The 15,462-nt window shown below is 43.9% G+C and overlaps 1 protein-coding gene across 1 annotated transcript in view; it reads left to right on the top strand.

The window, feature by feature from the left end:
• phgdh (phosphoglycerate dehydrogenase) overlaps window positions 1-15,462 on the top strand; it is a 77,689-nt gene that overhangs the window by 38,224 nt on the left and 24,003 nt on the right. Inside the window, exon 7 of the mRNA XM_070875697.1 lies at window positions 2,413-2,561. Coding sequence (XP_070731798.1) covers window positions 2,413-2,561 — 149 coding nt within the window. The remainder of the gene's footprint in view (window positions 1-2,412; window positions 2,562-15,462) is intronic.

Raw genomic sequence — 15,462 nt, 5'->3', positions numbered from 1 at the left:
ACACGCCTTTAATAACACACAGAATAGTAATACCAATACACACTGAGGGGTACAACACATTGAATAAAATGTCAAAATACAGCCTGTGGCGCAAAGAATACAGCTCAAACTCTAAACTGGGTAAAGAGGAGAATGCAGATACGTTTACACAAGTTATCCCAGCCTCCCCCTCCCAATTCCCCTAACTAAGTTATAGCTCTGGGGGTTCAGGGGCTATGCTCACCAATCCCTTTAGACAGTTGCCGGTGAATCGCGGTTTCAGGGTTCGCTGCACTTGGCCTTCTAGGCGAGCCGTACCCCGGACGGAGGAGAGGACTTCGGACTGCGTAGTCTTCAGTTGGGGCGTGTACGTTGATGTGGTAAGTTGCATTTTGGATGTATGGGGTAAGTACCCACTTTCTTTGGTTAGGAATAGTTTTAGTTGGTCCTTTTTGGTAATTTCTCACCCGTTGGTCGTTCAGAAGTAGATTGTCGAGTGGAAATAAATATCAATTCTTCGGTTTTTGCTGAGTTGGTTTCAGTTGGTCGTTTCGCTGGTTGTGGTGGCCCGGGTTGTCAATTTGGTTGCTGACAACCTTCCGTTTCGTGTACCTCGTGCTCGGTCGGTCCTTGATTTCTAATAGTTTCCTTCATTACTCCATTTCTTCACTCCCCAGCTCCGACTGCTTCTTCCTGCATACTTTTCCTTGTAAAACTGGGAATAGATATACCCCAAAAAGGTTTCCTTATCTCCCACCAAATCTGGCCCAGCTCTTTGTTTCAATTTTGCAGCCCAGCTCACTGAAACTTGATTAAGTGGTTTTAATCTGGCGTTGATAGGCTTTTAGCTCTCGTCCATTGAGATAGTCTGGCTTGAACCAGATATTTCTATGCCTGTTGAAAAGGTGTTGGAATATGTATGTGACATTTGGGTCCTCCTGGGTGGGGTGGATAATGTTTCTTCCGTGGTCGATTGTTTCGAGGGTAAACAGTTCCCAGACAATTTGATTAGCTCCAATGTCCAAACTGGCCCTTTAGAGATTGACCCCACCCCTTTTCTTGCAGACCCAACATTCATCTTTTTAAAAATCCCAAATTTGATTAACGTTCGTAGTTTCTTCCATGTGCACTTTAGAATTTCAAACATTTGGTAGATAGTTCCAAATTAAATTCCCTTTCCTAGGAGTCCAAACATGGGGGGGGGGGGGGGTCTCCATGAATGCATCCCCTTTTATCCCCTGCAGGCCTCGTCTGCCCCTTTAAACTCATTTGTGTCCCGAAGGTTTTCCTTCCATTTTTAAAAGTCCAGAAAGGGACTCTTCTCTGCATGGGAAAGGTACAAGGAATCTTTGTGAAATATGGGTAAATTCTACAAGTATAATGTTGGAAAGTGTGAGGTTATGCACTTTGGCAGAAAAAAAAATCTAAGAGCAAGTTATTATTTAAATGGAGAAAAATTGCATAGTCCTGGGGGTCCTGGGTCATGAAACACAAAAGGTTGGTATGCAGCTACAGCAAGTGATCAGGAAAGCCAATGGAATCTTGGCCTTTATTGCAAAGGGGATGGAGTATAAAAGCAGAAAAGTCTTGCTACAGTTCTACAGGGTATTGGTGAGGCCACACCTGGAATACTGCATACAGTTTTGATTTCCATATTTACGAAAGGATATACTTGCTTTGGAGGCAATTCAGAAGGTTCACTCGGTTGATTCTGGGGATGAGGGGGTTGACTTATGAGGAAAGGTTGAGGAGGTTGGGCCTCTACTCATTGGAATTCAGAAGAATGAGAGGTGATCTTATCAAAACATATAAGATTATGAGGGTGCTTGACAGATGGATGCAGAGAGGATGTTTCCAATAATAGGGGAGACTAGAACTTGGGGGCATAATCTTGGAATAAGGGGCCACCCACTTAAAACTGAGATGAGGAATTTCTTCTGAGGGTTGTAAATCTGTGGAATTTGCTATCTGCGCTGCGGAAGCTGGGTCATTGAATAAATTTTAAGACAGAGATAGACAGTTTCTTAACTGATGAGGGGTTATGGGGAGCGGGCAGGGAAGTCGACCTGAGGCAATGATCATATTGAATGGCAGAGCAGGCTCGAGGGCCCGTATGGCCTACTCCTGCTATTTCTTATGTTCGCTTCCTAACTCTGGAGTCGGAGGCCGATCATAGCGTTTCTGCTGCTGCTTTGGCTGATACCAGCTTTTATTGAGCTCAGATCTGGGATTGTCTTGGTCTGTATGGGTTAGCCACTCACTGGATAACCTTCCTGAGCCTTTGGGGCAATTAAGTTGTAATATTTTGAGAGAAAGCTATTCAGTGAATCTAAAAGATGCAATAACTTGGTTTAAATCAACAATTGCAAAGCAGACTTTTCAAGTCAGTCAAAATTACCTAATTATCTTTCTTTGTAACTTTTTTAAATTTAGGATTGTTGAATGACGAAACCTTTGCCAAATGTAAAAAAGGTGTCAAGGTTATTAACTGTGCTCGAGGAGGTATTATTGATGAGGAAGCATTACTTCGAGCAATGGAATCTGGACAGTGTGGTGGTGCAGGACTGGATGTATTTGTAGAGGTATGAATAAATTGTATACTGAACAGCTCAAATGAAAGGCAATGCGAGATGATATGCTAGATTTTTGTTTTTCTCCCCTCGTCAACATTCTGTAGTACAACTTTCAAAAACATAACACTTAATCATAATTGCATCATATCAAGTTCAAACATCTCAAAATGCCTGTGAATTTCTTTTGGAGTGCAGTGACACTTGCTATGCAGGTCGATTTAACTTGATAGTAACCTTTTCCCATGACACACATGGGGCTGGATTACTCCCCTCACTGCCGAGAGTCAGTGCAGAACTTCAGTCAATCTGCCCGCATCCCACCATTACCTGACCCATTTTCCAGAGTCTGCTTTTTACGTATGCAAGGTGGGATCCCAGCAGGATTCCTGCCAGTAACGGGGGGCCGTGACTGCTAGGGTTGGAAAATATGGATGTTGTATATTTTTTTTCTGTTGGTATATCTGTATTTGCTTTGGCTCAGGTAACGCTCTCATCTCCTGAGTCAGAGAGGATTTTTTTAAAAAAGAGTTAGGGGCACAAAATGCATAGTGGTGGATTGGCCACCCAATTGACACCCCACCATTTTCCTTTCCATTGACTTCAATTAATTATCTGATCATTTAGCTCATTAATGTTTTTGGAGCCTTGCTGTGTGCAATTGGCTGCCATGTTTCCCTACATTGGAATAGTGACTATGCTTTAAAAGTACAGTGGCTGTTCATAGAATTGTAGAAATGTACAGCAAGGAAGGAGGCCATTCGGCCCATTGTGTCCGCGCCAGCCGACGAGCTATCCACCCTAATCCTACTTTCCAGCTCTTAGTCCGTCGCCTTGTAGGTTATGGCTATTCAAGTACTTATTAAATGTGATCAGGGTTCCTGCCTCTACCACCCTTTCAGGCAGTGAATTCCAGACTCCCACCACTCTCGAGGTGAAAAAAATTCTCCTCAAATCTCCTCTAAACCCTCTACCAATTACTTTAAATCTATGCCCCCTGGTTATTGACCCCTCTGCTAAGGGAAATAGGTCCTTCCTATCCACTCTAGATATGCACCTCAATTAGGTCTCCCCTCAGCCTCCTGTATTCTAAAGAAAACAATCCAAGCCTATCCAGTCTTTTCTCATAGCCAGTCCAGGCAACGTGCTCGTAAATCTTCTTTGCACCCTCTCGTCCACTCACATATTTCCTGTAATATGGTGACCAGAACTGCACACAGTACTCCAGCTGTGGCCGAACTAGTGTTTTATGCAGTTCAAGCATAACCTCCCTGCTCTTGTATTTTATGCCTCTGCTAATAAAGCCAAGTATCCCAAATGCCTTCTTAACCACCTTATCTACCTGTCCTGCTACCAGCTAACAAGATAAGTTAAAGATAGTATTAGATCAAAGGAAGAGGCTTATAATGTTGCCAAAAAGAGCAGTGAGCCTGAGGATTGGGGCAATTTTATAATTCAGCAAAGTAGGACCAAGAAATTGATGATGAAAGTAAAAATAGAATTAAAGTAAACTAGCGAGAAACATAAAAACAGATTGTAAAAGCTTCTATAGGTATGTATAAAGGAAAAGATTCGCAAAAGTAAATGTGGGTCCCCTACAGACTGAGGGGAGAAATTATAATGGGAATAAGGAAATGGCAGAGAAATTAAACAAATACTTTGTGTCTGTCTTCATTGAAGAAACCTCCCGGAAATGGTGACTTATCAAGGATGTAGTGAGCAAGACAAACTGAAAGAGATCAGTATTAGTAAAAAGATAGTACTGAAGAAATTAATGCGACTGAAAGCCGATGAATCCCCTGGACCTGATGGCCTACATCCTAGGGTTTTGAAAGAGGTGGCTATAGAAATAGTAGATGCAATGGTTGTCGTCATCTTCCAAAATTCCATAGATTCTATAACGGTTCCCACAGATTGGAAGGAAGCTAATGTAACCCTGCTATTTAAGAAAGGAGGAAGTGGGGAACTACAGACCAGTTAGCCTGTCACCAGTAGTAGGGAAGATGCTAGAATCTATTATTAAGGACGTGGTAACAGGGCACTTAGAAAATAATAGGATTGGGCAGAGTCAACACTGATTTATGAAAGGGAAATCGTGTTTGATAAATCTGTTGAGGTTTTTTGAGGTTGAAACTAGCAGAATAGATAAGGGGGAATCACTGGATGTGGTTTATTTGGATTTTCAGAAGGCATTCGATAAGGTGCCACACAAGAGGTTATTGAACAAAATAAGGGTTCATGGGTTTGGGGTAATATACTAGCATGGATTGAGGATTAGTTAACAGACAAAAAACGGAGAGTGGGATAAACAGGTCATTTTCAGGTTGGCAGGCTGTAACTAGTGGGGTGCTGCAAGGATCGGTGCTTGGGGGCCAGCTATTCACAATCTTTATCAATAATTTGGATGAGAGGGCCAAATGTAATGTAATATATCCAAGTTTGCTGATGATGCAAAGATAGGTGGGAATGTAAGTTGTGAAGGGGATGCAGAGAGATTTCAAGGGGATTATAAACAGGCTAGGTGAGTGGGCAAGAACATGGCAAATGGAATATAATGTGGAGAAATGTGAAGTTATCCACTTTGGAAGAACAAATCCAAAAGTCAGTGTTTTTTTTAAATGGCGAGAGATTGGGAAAGGTTGGTGTTCAGTGGGACCTGGGTGTCTATGTACATCACTGAAAGTTAACATGCAGGTACAGTAAGCAATTAAGAAAGCAAATGGTATGTTGGCGTTTATTACAAGAGGATTTGAGTAAGAGTAAAGATATCTTACTGCAATTCGGTCTGGCCCTGGTGAGACCATACCTGGAGTATTGTGTACAGTTTTGGTCTCCTTACCTAAGGAAGGATATACTTGCCATTGAGGGAGTGCACTGAAGGTTCACCAGATTAATTCCTGGGATGGGGGGGATTATCCTATGAGGAGAGATTGAGTAGACTATGCCTATATTCTCTAGAGTTTAAAAGAATGAGAGGTGATCTCATTGAAACATACAAAATTCTTGCAGGGCTTGACGGGGAAGATGCAGGGAGGATGCTTCCTCTAGCTGGGGAGTTGAACCAGTGGTCACTATCTCAGAAGAAGGGGTTGGCCATTTAGGACTGAGATGATGAGAATCATTTTCGCTCAGGGTGGAGAATCTTTGGAATTCTTTACCCCACAGGGTTGTGGAGGCTCATTCTTTGAGTACATTCAAGACACAGATCGCTAGATTTTTGGATATTAAGGGAATTGAGGGATATGGGGATAGTGCAGGAAAGTGGAATTGAGTTAGATGATGAGCCATGATCTCATTTGAATGGCGCAGCAGGCTCGAGGGGCCAAATGATCTCCACCTGCTCTTAATTTTTATGTTCCTATATTCCTTCAGGGATCTATGGACATGCACTCCAAGGTCCCTCTGTTCATCAACACTTCTCTCTGTCCTACCATTTATTTTTTATTCCCTTGCCTTGCTAGCCCTCCCCAAATGCATTATCTCTCTCTCTCTCTCTCCTCCAGATTGAATTTCATTTGCCACTGTTCTGCCCACCTGACCAGTCCATTGATATCTTCCTGCAGTATGTAGCTTTCTTCATTATTAACCACACGGCCAATTTTTGTATCATCTGCAAACTTCTTAATCATACCCCCTACATTCAAGTCTATATCATTGATGTACATACCACAAAAAGCAAGGGACCTAGTACTGAGCCCTGCCGAACTCCACTGGAAACAACCGTCCAGTCACAAAAACAAACCGACCATTACCCTTTGCTGCCTCTGACCCAATTTTGGATCCAACTTGCCACTTTGCCATGGATCGCATGGGCTTTTACTTTCGTGACCAGTCTGCCAAGTGGGACCTTATAAAAAGCCTTGCTAAAATCCATGTACACAAATGCACTACCCTTATCGACCCTCGTTACCACCTCAAAAAATTCAATCAAGTTAGTCACACAACCTTCCCTTAACAAATCCATTCTGACTGTCCTTGTTTAATCCATATCTTTCTGAATGAAGATGTATCTTGTCGCTCAGAATTGTTTCCAATAATTTTCCCAGCACTGAGGTTAGACTGACTGGCCTGTAATTACTCTGTCTATCCCTTTCTCCCTTTTTAAACAACGGTACAACGTTAGCAGTCCTCCGGCACCACACCTGTAGCCAGAGAGGATTGGAAAATGATGGTCAGTCTCGGCTATTTCTTCGCTTGCTTCTCTTAACAGCCTGAGACACATTTCATCCAGCCCTGGGAATTTATTCACTTTCAAAAGCTGCTTAACCCCTTACTACTTCCTCTTTCACTGTTTATTTCATCTAATATTTCCACACTCCTCCTCCCTGATTGCGATGCCTGCATTGCCCCATCTCTTTTGTGAAAACAGACGCAAAGTATTCATTAAGAACCATTCATCTTCTGCCTCCACAGGTTACCTTTATGTCTCTAATAGACCCTACTCTTTCTTTAGTTATCCTCTTGCTCTTAATGTATTTATAAAACCTATTTAGGTTTTCCTTGAGTTTACTTGCCAATATTTTTTCATGCCCCCTCTTTGCTTTCCTAATTTCCTTTTTAATTTCACCCCTGCGCTTCCTATACTCCTCCACAGTTTCTGCAGTATTGAGCCCTCAGTATCTCTCAGAATTTTCCCTTTTTTCTTTATCTTACCCTGCATGTCCCTTGACATCCAAGGGGCTCTCGATTTGTTAGTCTCACCCTTTTTCTTTAAGGGAACATACTTGCTCTGAATCCTCACTATCTCTTCCTTGAATGCCTCCCACTGCTCTGCCACTGATTTACCTTCAAGTAGATGTTTCCAGTTCACTTTGGCTGAATCACATCTCAGCTTAGTAAAATTGCCTTTTCCCCAATTGAGAACTTTTATTCCTGGTCTACATTTTTCCTTTCCATAACTACCCTAAATCTAACTGAATTCTGATCACTAGCACCAAAATGCTCTCTGACTGATACCCCTTCCACCTACCCAGCTTCATTCCTTAAACCTCAGTCCTGAACCATGCATTCACTTGTTGGGCTTGCTATGTACTGGCTAAAAAAGTTTTCATGAATGCATTTTAAGAATTCTGCTCCCTCAATACCTTTCTCACTAATTCTATCCCAGTTGATATTGGAGTAGCTGAAATCCCCTTGTATGACTGCACGATTGTCTTTGCACTTCCCAGAACTTTGCCTACATATTTGCTCTTCTATCTCCTTCTGACTGGAAGTCTATAGAACACTCCCAGCAGTGTGATTGCCCCTTTTTTGTTCTTCAGTTCAACCCATATGGCCTCATTTTGATGATCCTTCTAACATATCATCCCTCCTCACAGCCATAATTGTTTCTTTAATGCAGTGCTCTCCAGTGCAGTGCTGAGGGAGTGCTGCACTGTCGGAGGTGCCGTCTTTCGGATGAGATGTTAAACCGAGGCCCCATCTGCTCTCAAGTGGATGCAAAAGATCCCATGGCACTATTTCAAAGAAGAGCAGTGGAGTTATCCCTGGTGTCCCGGCCAATATTTATCTCAAAATCAACATAACAAAAACAGATTTCCTGTTTTGTGGGAGTTTGCTGTGTGCAAGTTGGCTGTCGTGTTTCCTACATTACAACAGTGACTACACTCCAAAAGTACTTCATTGGCTGTAAAGGGCTTTGAGACGTCCGATGGTCATGAAAGGTGCTATATAAATGCAAGTGTTTTTTTAAAAATCAATACTGCGAACCCCTTTTTATCCCGCTCGAGCTCATCTGAAAACTCTGGAACCAGGAATGTTGAGCTGCCATTCCCGCCCTTTCAGCCATGTCTCAGTAATAGTTATAATATCATACTTTCACGTGTCTATCTGCCTCTCAGCTCATCTGCCTTATTCCCTAGACTCTTTGCGTTGAAGTATGTACCATTTTAGCACTGCCAAACTGCCTTGTTGTCTAGTTTCCAGCCTTTGTTTTCTCTGCCTTCCAAACTCGCTTACTAATTTTCTGCCTTCCAATTCCAGCTTTGCTTCTCTCCCTTCTGAATGTACTCCCTGGTTTCCATCCCCCTGCCAAGCTTGTCCCTAACAGCACTAGCAAGCCCCTCCGCCCCCTATGAAGATAATTGCCCTGGCCCTGTTGAGGTGCAACCTGTTCGGCTTGTACAGGTCCCATCTTCCCCCACAAATGGTCCCAATGTCTCAGGAATCTAAAGCCCTCCCTCCTACACCATCTTTCCAGACACTCATTCATCTGCTCTATCCTCCTATTTCTGTACCCTGGGAGTGGCACTGGGAGTAATCTGGAGATGACTACTTTTGAAGTCCTGCTTCTTAATCTCTTTCCTAGCTCCCTAAAATCTGCCTGCAGGACCTCATCCCTCTTTCTACCGAGGTCCATATTGGCACCACTGACAATGACCTTCGGCTGTTCACCCTTCCCCCTCAATGTCCTGCAGCCATTCAGTGATATTGTCGACCCTGGCACCAGGAAGGCAACATGTCTACAGCACAGAAATGCCTGCCTCCCTAACTATCTTCCACTTTTCTTCCTCCTCCACCCCCCATCCACATGTGTGGCTGAGCCACCCATGGTGCTGTGGACTTAACTCGGGCTACACTCCCCAGAGGAACCATCCTACACCAGTATCTATGACTTAAAAACCAGTTCGCAAGCGAGATACACTCTGGACTCATGCCCTATCTGCCTGTTCCTCCTTGTTTGTCTGGCGATCACTCATTCCCTCTCTGCCTGCACACTCCAGCTGTGGGGTGACCACCTCCAGAAACGTGCTATCCACAAAGTTCTCAGCCTTACGGATGCACTGCAGTGACTCCAGCCGCTGCTCAAGCTCCGAAATCCGGAGCTAGAGCTCATCCAGCTGACGACACTTCCCACACATGTGGTCATCCAGGCCATGAGAAGTGTCCAGGACTTCCGACATGGCACAAGATGTGCATTCCATGGGTCTGAGCTGCCCTGCTATGCCTCTAATTAATAGACTATGAACTTAGCAGAAATAAACTTTAAACTTTTTTTTTAAACCACTCGCCAGCGATCAGCTCCTTCTCTTGTGCCAATGTCACTTCAGGTCTGCCGCCTCTGCTCACAGGCCTCCTCTGCCGTGCTCTTTATTTTGCTCTTGCTCCCAGCTCGGGCCCACTGCCCCTGAGCACTTTGGGATGATCTGAGGTTCTGAAAGGCGCTATATAAATGCAACTTTTGCTTAATGATGTATGCAGCCATTTTTGAATTAGTCATGCAATTCAGGGTAAGAAATGATGTTTGTATTACATGTTGTCTCTAAATGTGACCCAACCACTTTTCCTGTCTGCATTCCTTTCTAGTGTGGATTAAACCAGCGAATCAACTTTCAATTGCGGTATTCCACTTTATTATAAAAGATAATTTTTTCTTTCCAAATTTTCATCCATCCTTTTCAGAATACATTGACTCCTTGTTGGAATTTGATGTCTACCAGCTGCACTTGTGCCTCATCCAAGTGGTCATTATTCCCATGAAAGGTGAAGTGTCGGTACACTATTCAACCATGGAGAGATCATAGCGAAGCCTAATCTTGTCCTCACAACATCAACACAAGCACATTTCCAATGGGTTTGCTAGTTAGCAATCAGGAGAAGAAGCAGTCTTGGCTGATTTCCCCCTCAATAACACATGAGCTGATGTCAGTTTTATTACTACAACCACTAACCCCACTGAAATCTGCTTAAGTCAGCACAGACCAATAATTGCACCTGGGACCCTTCTGAACTATATCGCTCAGCTACTCGCTAGGCAAACTCGCCAGAAAATACTCTTAATGATTGATCCTTTTTTTCAAAGTTTTATATGGGCAGCAATCTATGAATATAACAGTAAATAATTTGGTAAATATGGTCAAAATTAATGTAATCTTGCTTCATGGACACCCCCTAGTTCTAGATTCCCCCACAAGGGGAAACATCCTCTCTGCATCTATCCTGTCCAGCATTCTCTCAATTTTATACATTTCAACAAGATCACCTCTCATTCTTCTAAATGCCAATGAGTACAAGCTTAGCCTGCTCTACCTTTCTTCATCTCTGGAATCAACTTGGTGAACCTTCTCTGAACAGGCTCCAATTCAAGTATATCCCTCTTTAAATAAGGAGACCAAAACTGTATGCAGTACTCTAGATGTGATCTCACCAACGCCCTGTACAGTTGTAGCAAGACTTCCCTACTTTTATACTCCATCCCCCTTGCAATAAAAGCCAACATTTCATTTGCCTTCCTACGTGCTGTACATGCGTGCTAACTTTGTGTTTCATGTACAAGGACCTCCGAATCCCCCTCTTGCAGCATTTTGTAGTCTCTCTCCGTTTAAATAAATTGCTTTTTTATTCTTCCTACTAAAGTGGATAACCTCACATTTTTCCATATTATACTGCATCTGCCAAATTTTTGCCCACTCACTTAACCTATCTATAATCCCTTTGCAGATTCTGTGTATCCTCTTCACAACTTTCTTTCCCACCTATCTTTGTATCATCATCAAATTTGGCTATATTACACTCGGTCCCTTCATCCAAGTCATTAATATAGATTGTAAATAGTTGAGGTACCAACACGGATCCCTGTGGCACCCCACTAGTTACAGTTTGCCAACCTGAAAATTACCCATTTATCTCCTCTCTGCTTTCTGTTGTTTAGCCAATCCTCTATCCATGCTAATATATTGCCCTCGACCCCGTAAGCTCTTGTGCAGTAACCTTTTATGTGGCACCTTATCGAATGCCGTCTGGAAATCCAAATACACTACATCTACTGGTTCCCCTTTATGCATCCTGCTCGTTAAATCAAAGAACTCTAGCAAATTTGTCAGACATGATCACTGCTTGACTGTAATATGATTTTCTAAATGTCCTGCGACTACTTCCTTAATAATGGACTCCAGCATTTTCCCAATGACAGATGTTAGGCTAACTTGTCTATTGTTTCATGCTTTCTGTTTTTTTGAATAGGGGCATTACATTTGCGGTTTTCCAATCCACTGGGACTTCTTCAGAATCCAGGGAATTTTGGTAGATTACAACCAATGCATCCATTATCTCTGCAGCCACTTAAATCCCTAGGATGCAGGCCTTGGGTCCAGGGAACTTGTCCACCTTTGGTCCCATTAGTTTGCCTCGTACTTTTTCTCCAGTGATTGTTTTAGGTCCCCCTCCCTATCGCCCATTGATTACCTATTATTATTGTGATGCTTTTAGTATCTTCTACTATGAAGATGGATGCAAAATATTTGTTCAAAATCTCTGCCATTTCCCTGTTTCCCATTATTAATTCCCCAGTCTTATCATCTAAGGGACCAACGTTTACTTTAGCTACTCTCTTCCTTTTATATATCTGTCGAAGCTCTTACTATCTGTTTTTACATTTATTGCTAGTTTACTCTCCTAATCTCTCCTCAATGGATGGTTCATCTTAGTCTTTCTTTCTGCCTTATCTATTGTAGACTGTTCCACACTGTTGTACAGTCAGTCTTTCTCACTCTCACATTTTACATACACCAAGAATCCTTCATTATTACAATCTCACTCATTGGGGCCGAAATTCAGGCCCACCAGAAAGCTGGCGCACCTACCTTTTTTTAGATGATTTTACCGTCTGGTGTGATGAGGCGGACTATTGGTCCATTTTCACCTCTTTGGCAATTGTTTTGGAGCGGACCGGAAGTCTGTCATAATGGGGGCGGAAGTGTGGCGGTAAGTGCTGGTGAGGGGTGGAAGTGGGGGCGGAACGGAGTCTCCGCCACTGTCATTCAGCGACGGAGGACGGCGTGCTGGTGACGTATGTGCGTGTGTGTCACTGTGTCTCCCCTCATTTAAAGGGGCGAGAAGGAGCGATTTTTTTTCTTTTCTTTTCCTTTTTATTATAAAGGTTCGGCCACTGGGTCACCAGGCAGGGTTTCGACCAGGCCAGTGGCCTGGCACCCAAGAAGTGGTGACTGCCTGATGGCGGCCCAGCTGAACCCAGGACCATAATTATCTGGCCGATTTGGAAGTTGGCCGGCAAAAAAAAAACATGGTGGTACACCCTCCCGTTAAAGGGCCGCCGCGCTGCCGTGGCTCACACACAAAAAAAACAAGGTGCCCCGACAGAAAATGCTGCCGGCAGCTCGTGGATTTTTTTAGGTAAATTTTATGCAGAGTGCGATGAAGGTGTGGGAGAGTGGCTGTGCTCGCTTTGATGACGCGCTTGGGATGGTTGGCAACAGCGGGGCGGAAGTGGGGATCACCCGAAAAATCCTCGAGGTGAATTTGGATTGTGGCGGCCATTGGACTGCCACGCAGCAGTAAATTGATTTCTGCCGTGTGGCCGCTGCAAAATAAGCGGTATCTGGCCTTATCCAGACCCTGAATTTCAGCCCCATTATCTTTTCCTCGTACTCCGAAGGAGTTCAATTGTGGCTTTTTCAGCCACTTAATTCTCAACGTAGATCGTCTTTCAATCTATTCACCTGTCCCAACCAAAGAATGGAAACTTTGATAAATATGGTCAAATTAATATAATTTTTATGGCTATATAGTATAGGGAATATCATCTAGAAATAAGTATTGATTACTAGTCGTTCTCCTGTGATTTAGTAAGGTAAGTTGGAAAAATATAGTCTCTCTCTCTCTCTCTCTCTCTCTCTCTCTCTCTCTCTCTCTCTCTCTCTCTCCCCCTCCCTCCTCTCGCTGTCATGGCGTTGCTGTTTCTCTGTCTTCCCTTTTCTGCTTGTTTGTCTTCTCTCATCTCTTTTTCCCCAACTCTTAATTTTGCTTTTCTCTAGCCTCTTTTGCTTCTCTTTCTTTAATATTCCTTTCAGGTGCGAGGTAGTGGGTTGTGTGTTATGGTATGGCATGGAAGGGAGCTACCAACATGGCAAGCTGCAATTGGTGTAGAGGTTGCAGGGAAATTGTGGCCTTCAGCATCACTTTTCTCATCACCTAACCCAATTATTCATGCTTCCTGCAATGCTTGCTTGCATCATGCCTCCTACATTTTTCACCTTCCAATTATCTCCTCTCTTTCCTACCGACTCCTCACTTCCATCACTACTCCCACTTCCTGCCCTTTGAACTACCTACCGTTCCCCTGTATCCGCCACTTCCTCTTGCTCTGCTGTTAGTCACCACCCCCCTAATCCTCCATCATGCACCATCAGTGTTCTTGATCAGGCCAATATCCCCAGCTTCGAAGCACTGACCACACTCTATCAGCTCCATTGGGCAGGCCATGTCGTCCGCATGCCTGACATGAGACTTCCAAAGCAAGCTCTCTACTTGGAACTCCTACACGGCAAGCGAGCCCCAGGTGGGCAGAGGAAACGGTTCAAGGACGCCCTCAAAGCTTCCTGGATAAAGTGCAACATCCCCACTGGCACCTGGGAATCCCTGGCCCAAGACCGCCCTAAGTGGAGGAAGAGCATCCGGTAGGGCATAGAGCAACTCTAGTCTCGTCGCCGAGAGCATGAAGAAACCAAGCGCGGACAGCAGAAGGAGGGTGCGGTATATAGACTCCCCACCCACCCTTTCCTTCGATCACTGTCTGTCCCACCTGTGGCAGAGACTGTAATTCCCATATTGGACCTGAGAACTCCGAGTGGAAGCAAGTTTTCCTCGATTTCAAGGGACTGCCTATGATGATGATGATGAATCCTCCATCGACCTACTTTCCCTCTTTCAATTGCCCATACCCTTCCTTCCCATCCATTTTTGACACATTTTCTAGAATTTTTTTGAGGATGTAACTAGTAGCGTGGACAGGGGAGAACCAGTGGAGCTGGTGTATTTGGACTTTCAAAAGGCTTTTGACAAGGTCCCACACAAGAGATTGGTGTGCAAAATTAAAGCACATGGTGTTGGGGGTAATGTGTTGACGTGGATAGAGAACTGGTTGGCAGACAGGAAGCAGAGAGTTGGGATAAACTGGTCCTTTTCAGAATGGCAGGCAGGTGCTGCAGGGCTCAGTGCTGGGACCCCAGCTATTTACAATATACATCAATGATTTAGTTGGAAATATTACACTCAATTCCTTCAAGTTTGCAGATGACACTAAACTGGGTGGCGGTGTGAGCTGCGAGTAGGATGCTAAGAGGCAGCAGGGTGAGTTGGACAGGTTAGGCGAGTGTGGAAATGCATGGCAGATGCAGTATAATGTGGATAAATATGAGGTTATCCACTTTGGTGGCAGAATATTATCTGAATGGCGACAGATTAGGAACGAGACCTGGGTGTCATGGTACATCAGTCATTGAAAGTTGGCATGCAAGTACAGCAGGCGGTGAAGAAGGCAAATGACATTTTGGCATTCATAGTTAGGGGATTTGAGTATAGGAGCAGGGAGGTCTTACTGCAGTTGTATAGGGCCTTGGTGAGGCCTCACCTGGAATATTGTGTTCAGTTTTGATGATCTCATCTGAGGAAGGATATTCTTGCTATTGAGGGAGTGCAGCGAAGAATCACCAGATTGATTCCCTGGATGGCAGGACTGACATATGAGGAGAGACTGGATCGACTGGGCCTGTATTTACTGGAGTTTAGAAGAATGAGAGGGGATCTCATAGAAACATGTAAAATATTGACAGGACTGGGCAGGTTAGATGCAGGAAGAATGTTCCCGATGTTGGGGAAGTCCAGAACCAGGGGACACAGTCTAAGGATAAGGGGTAAGCCATTTAGGACCAACATGAGGAGAAACTTCTTCACTCAAAGTTGTTAACCTGTGGAATTCTCTGCCACAGAACGTTGTTGATGCCAGTTCATTGGATATATTCAAGAGGGAGTTAGATATGGCCCTTACAGCTAAAGAGATCAAGAGGTATGAAGAGCAAGCAGGAAAGGAGTACTGAGGTGGTGATCAGCCATGATCATATTGAATGGTGGAGCAGGCTCGAAGGGCCGAATGGCCTACTCCTGCACCTATTTTCTT

Source organism: Pristiophorus japonicus, chromosome 3, assembly GCF_044704955.1.
Source record: "Pristiophorus japonicus isolate sPriJap1 chromosome 3, sPriJap1.hap1, whole genome shotgun sequence".
Classification (NCBI taxonomy): Eukaryota; Metazoa; Chordata; class Chondrichthyes; family Pristiophoridae; genus Pristiophorus; species Pristiophorus japonicus.
The sequence above is the reverse complement of the archived record's forward strand: the minus strand, read 5'-3'. Positions and strand labels throughout refer to the sequence as shown.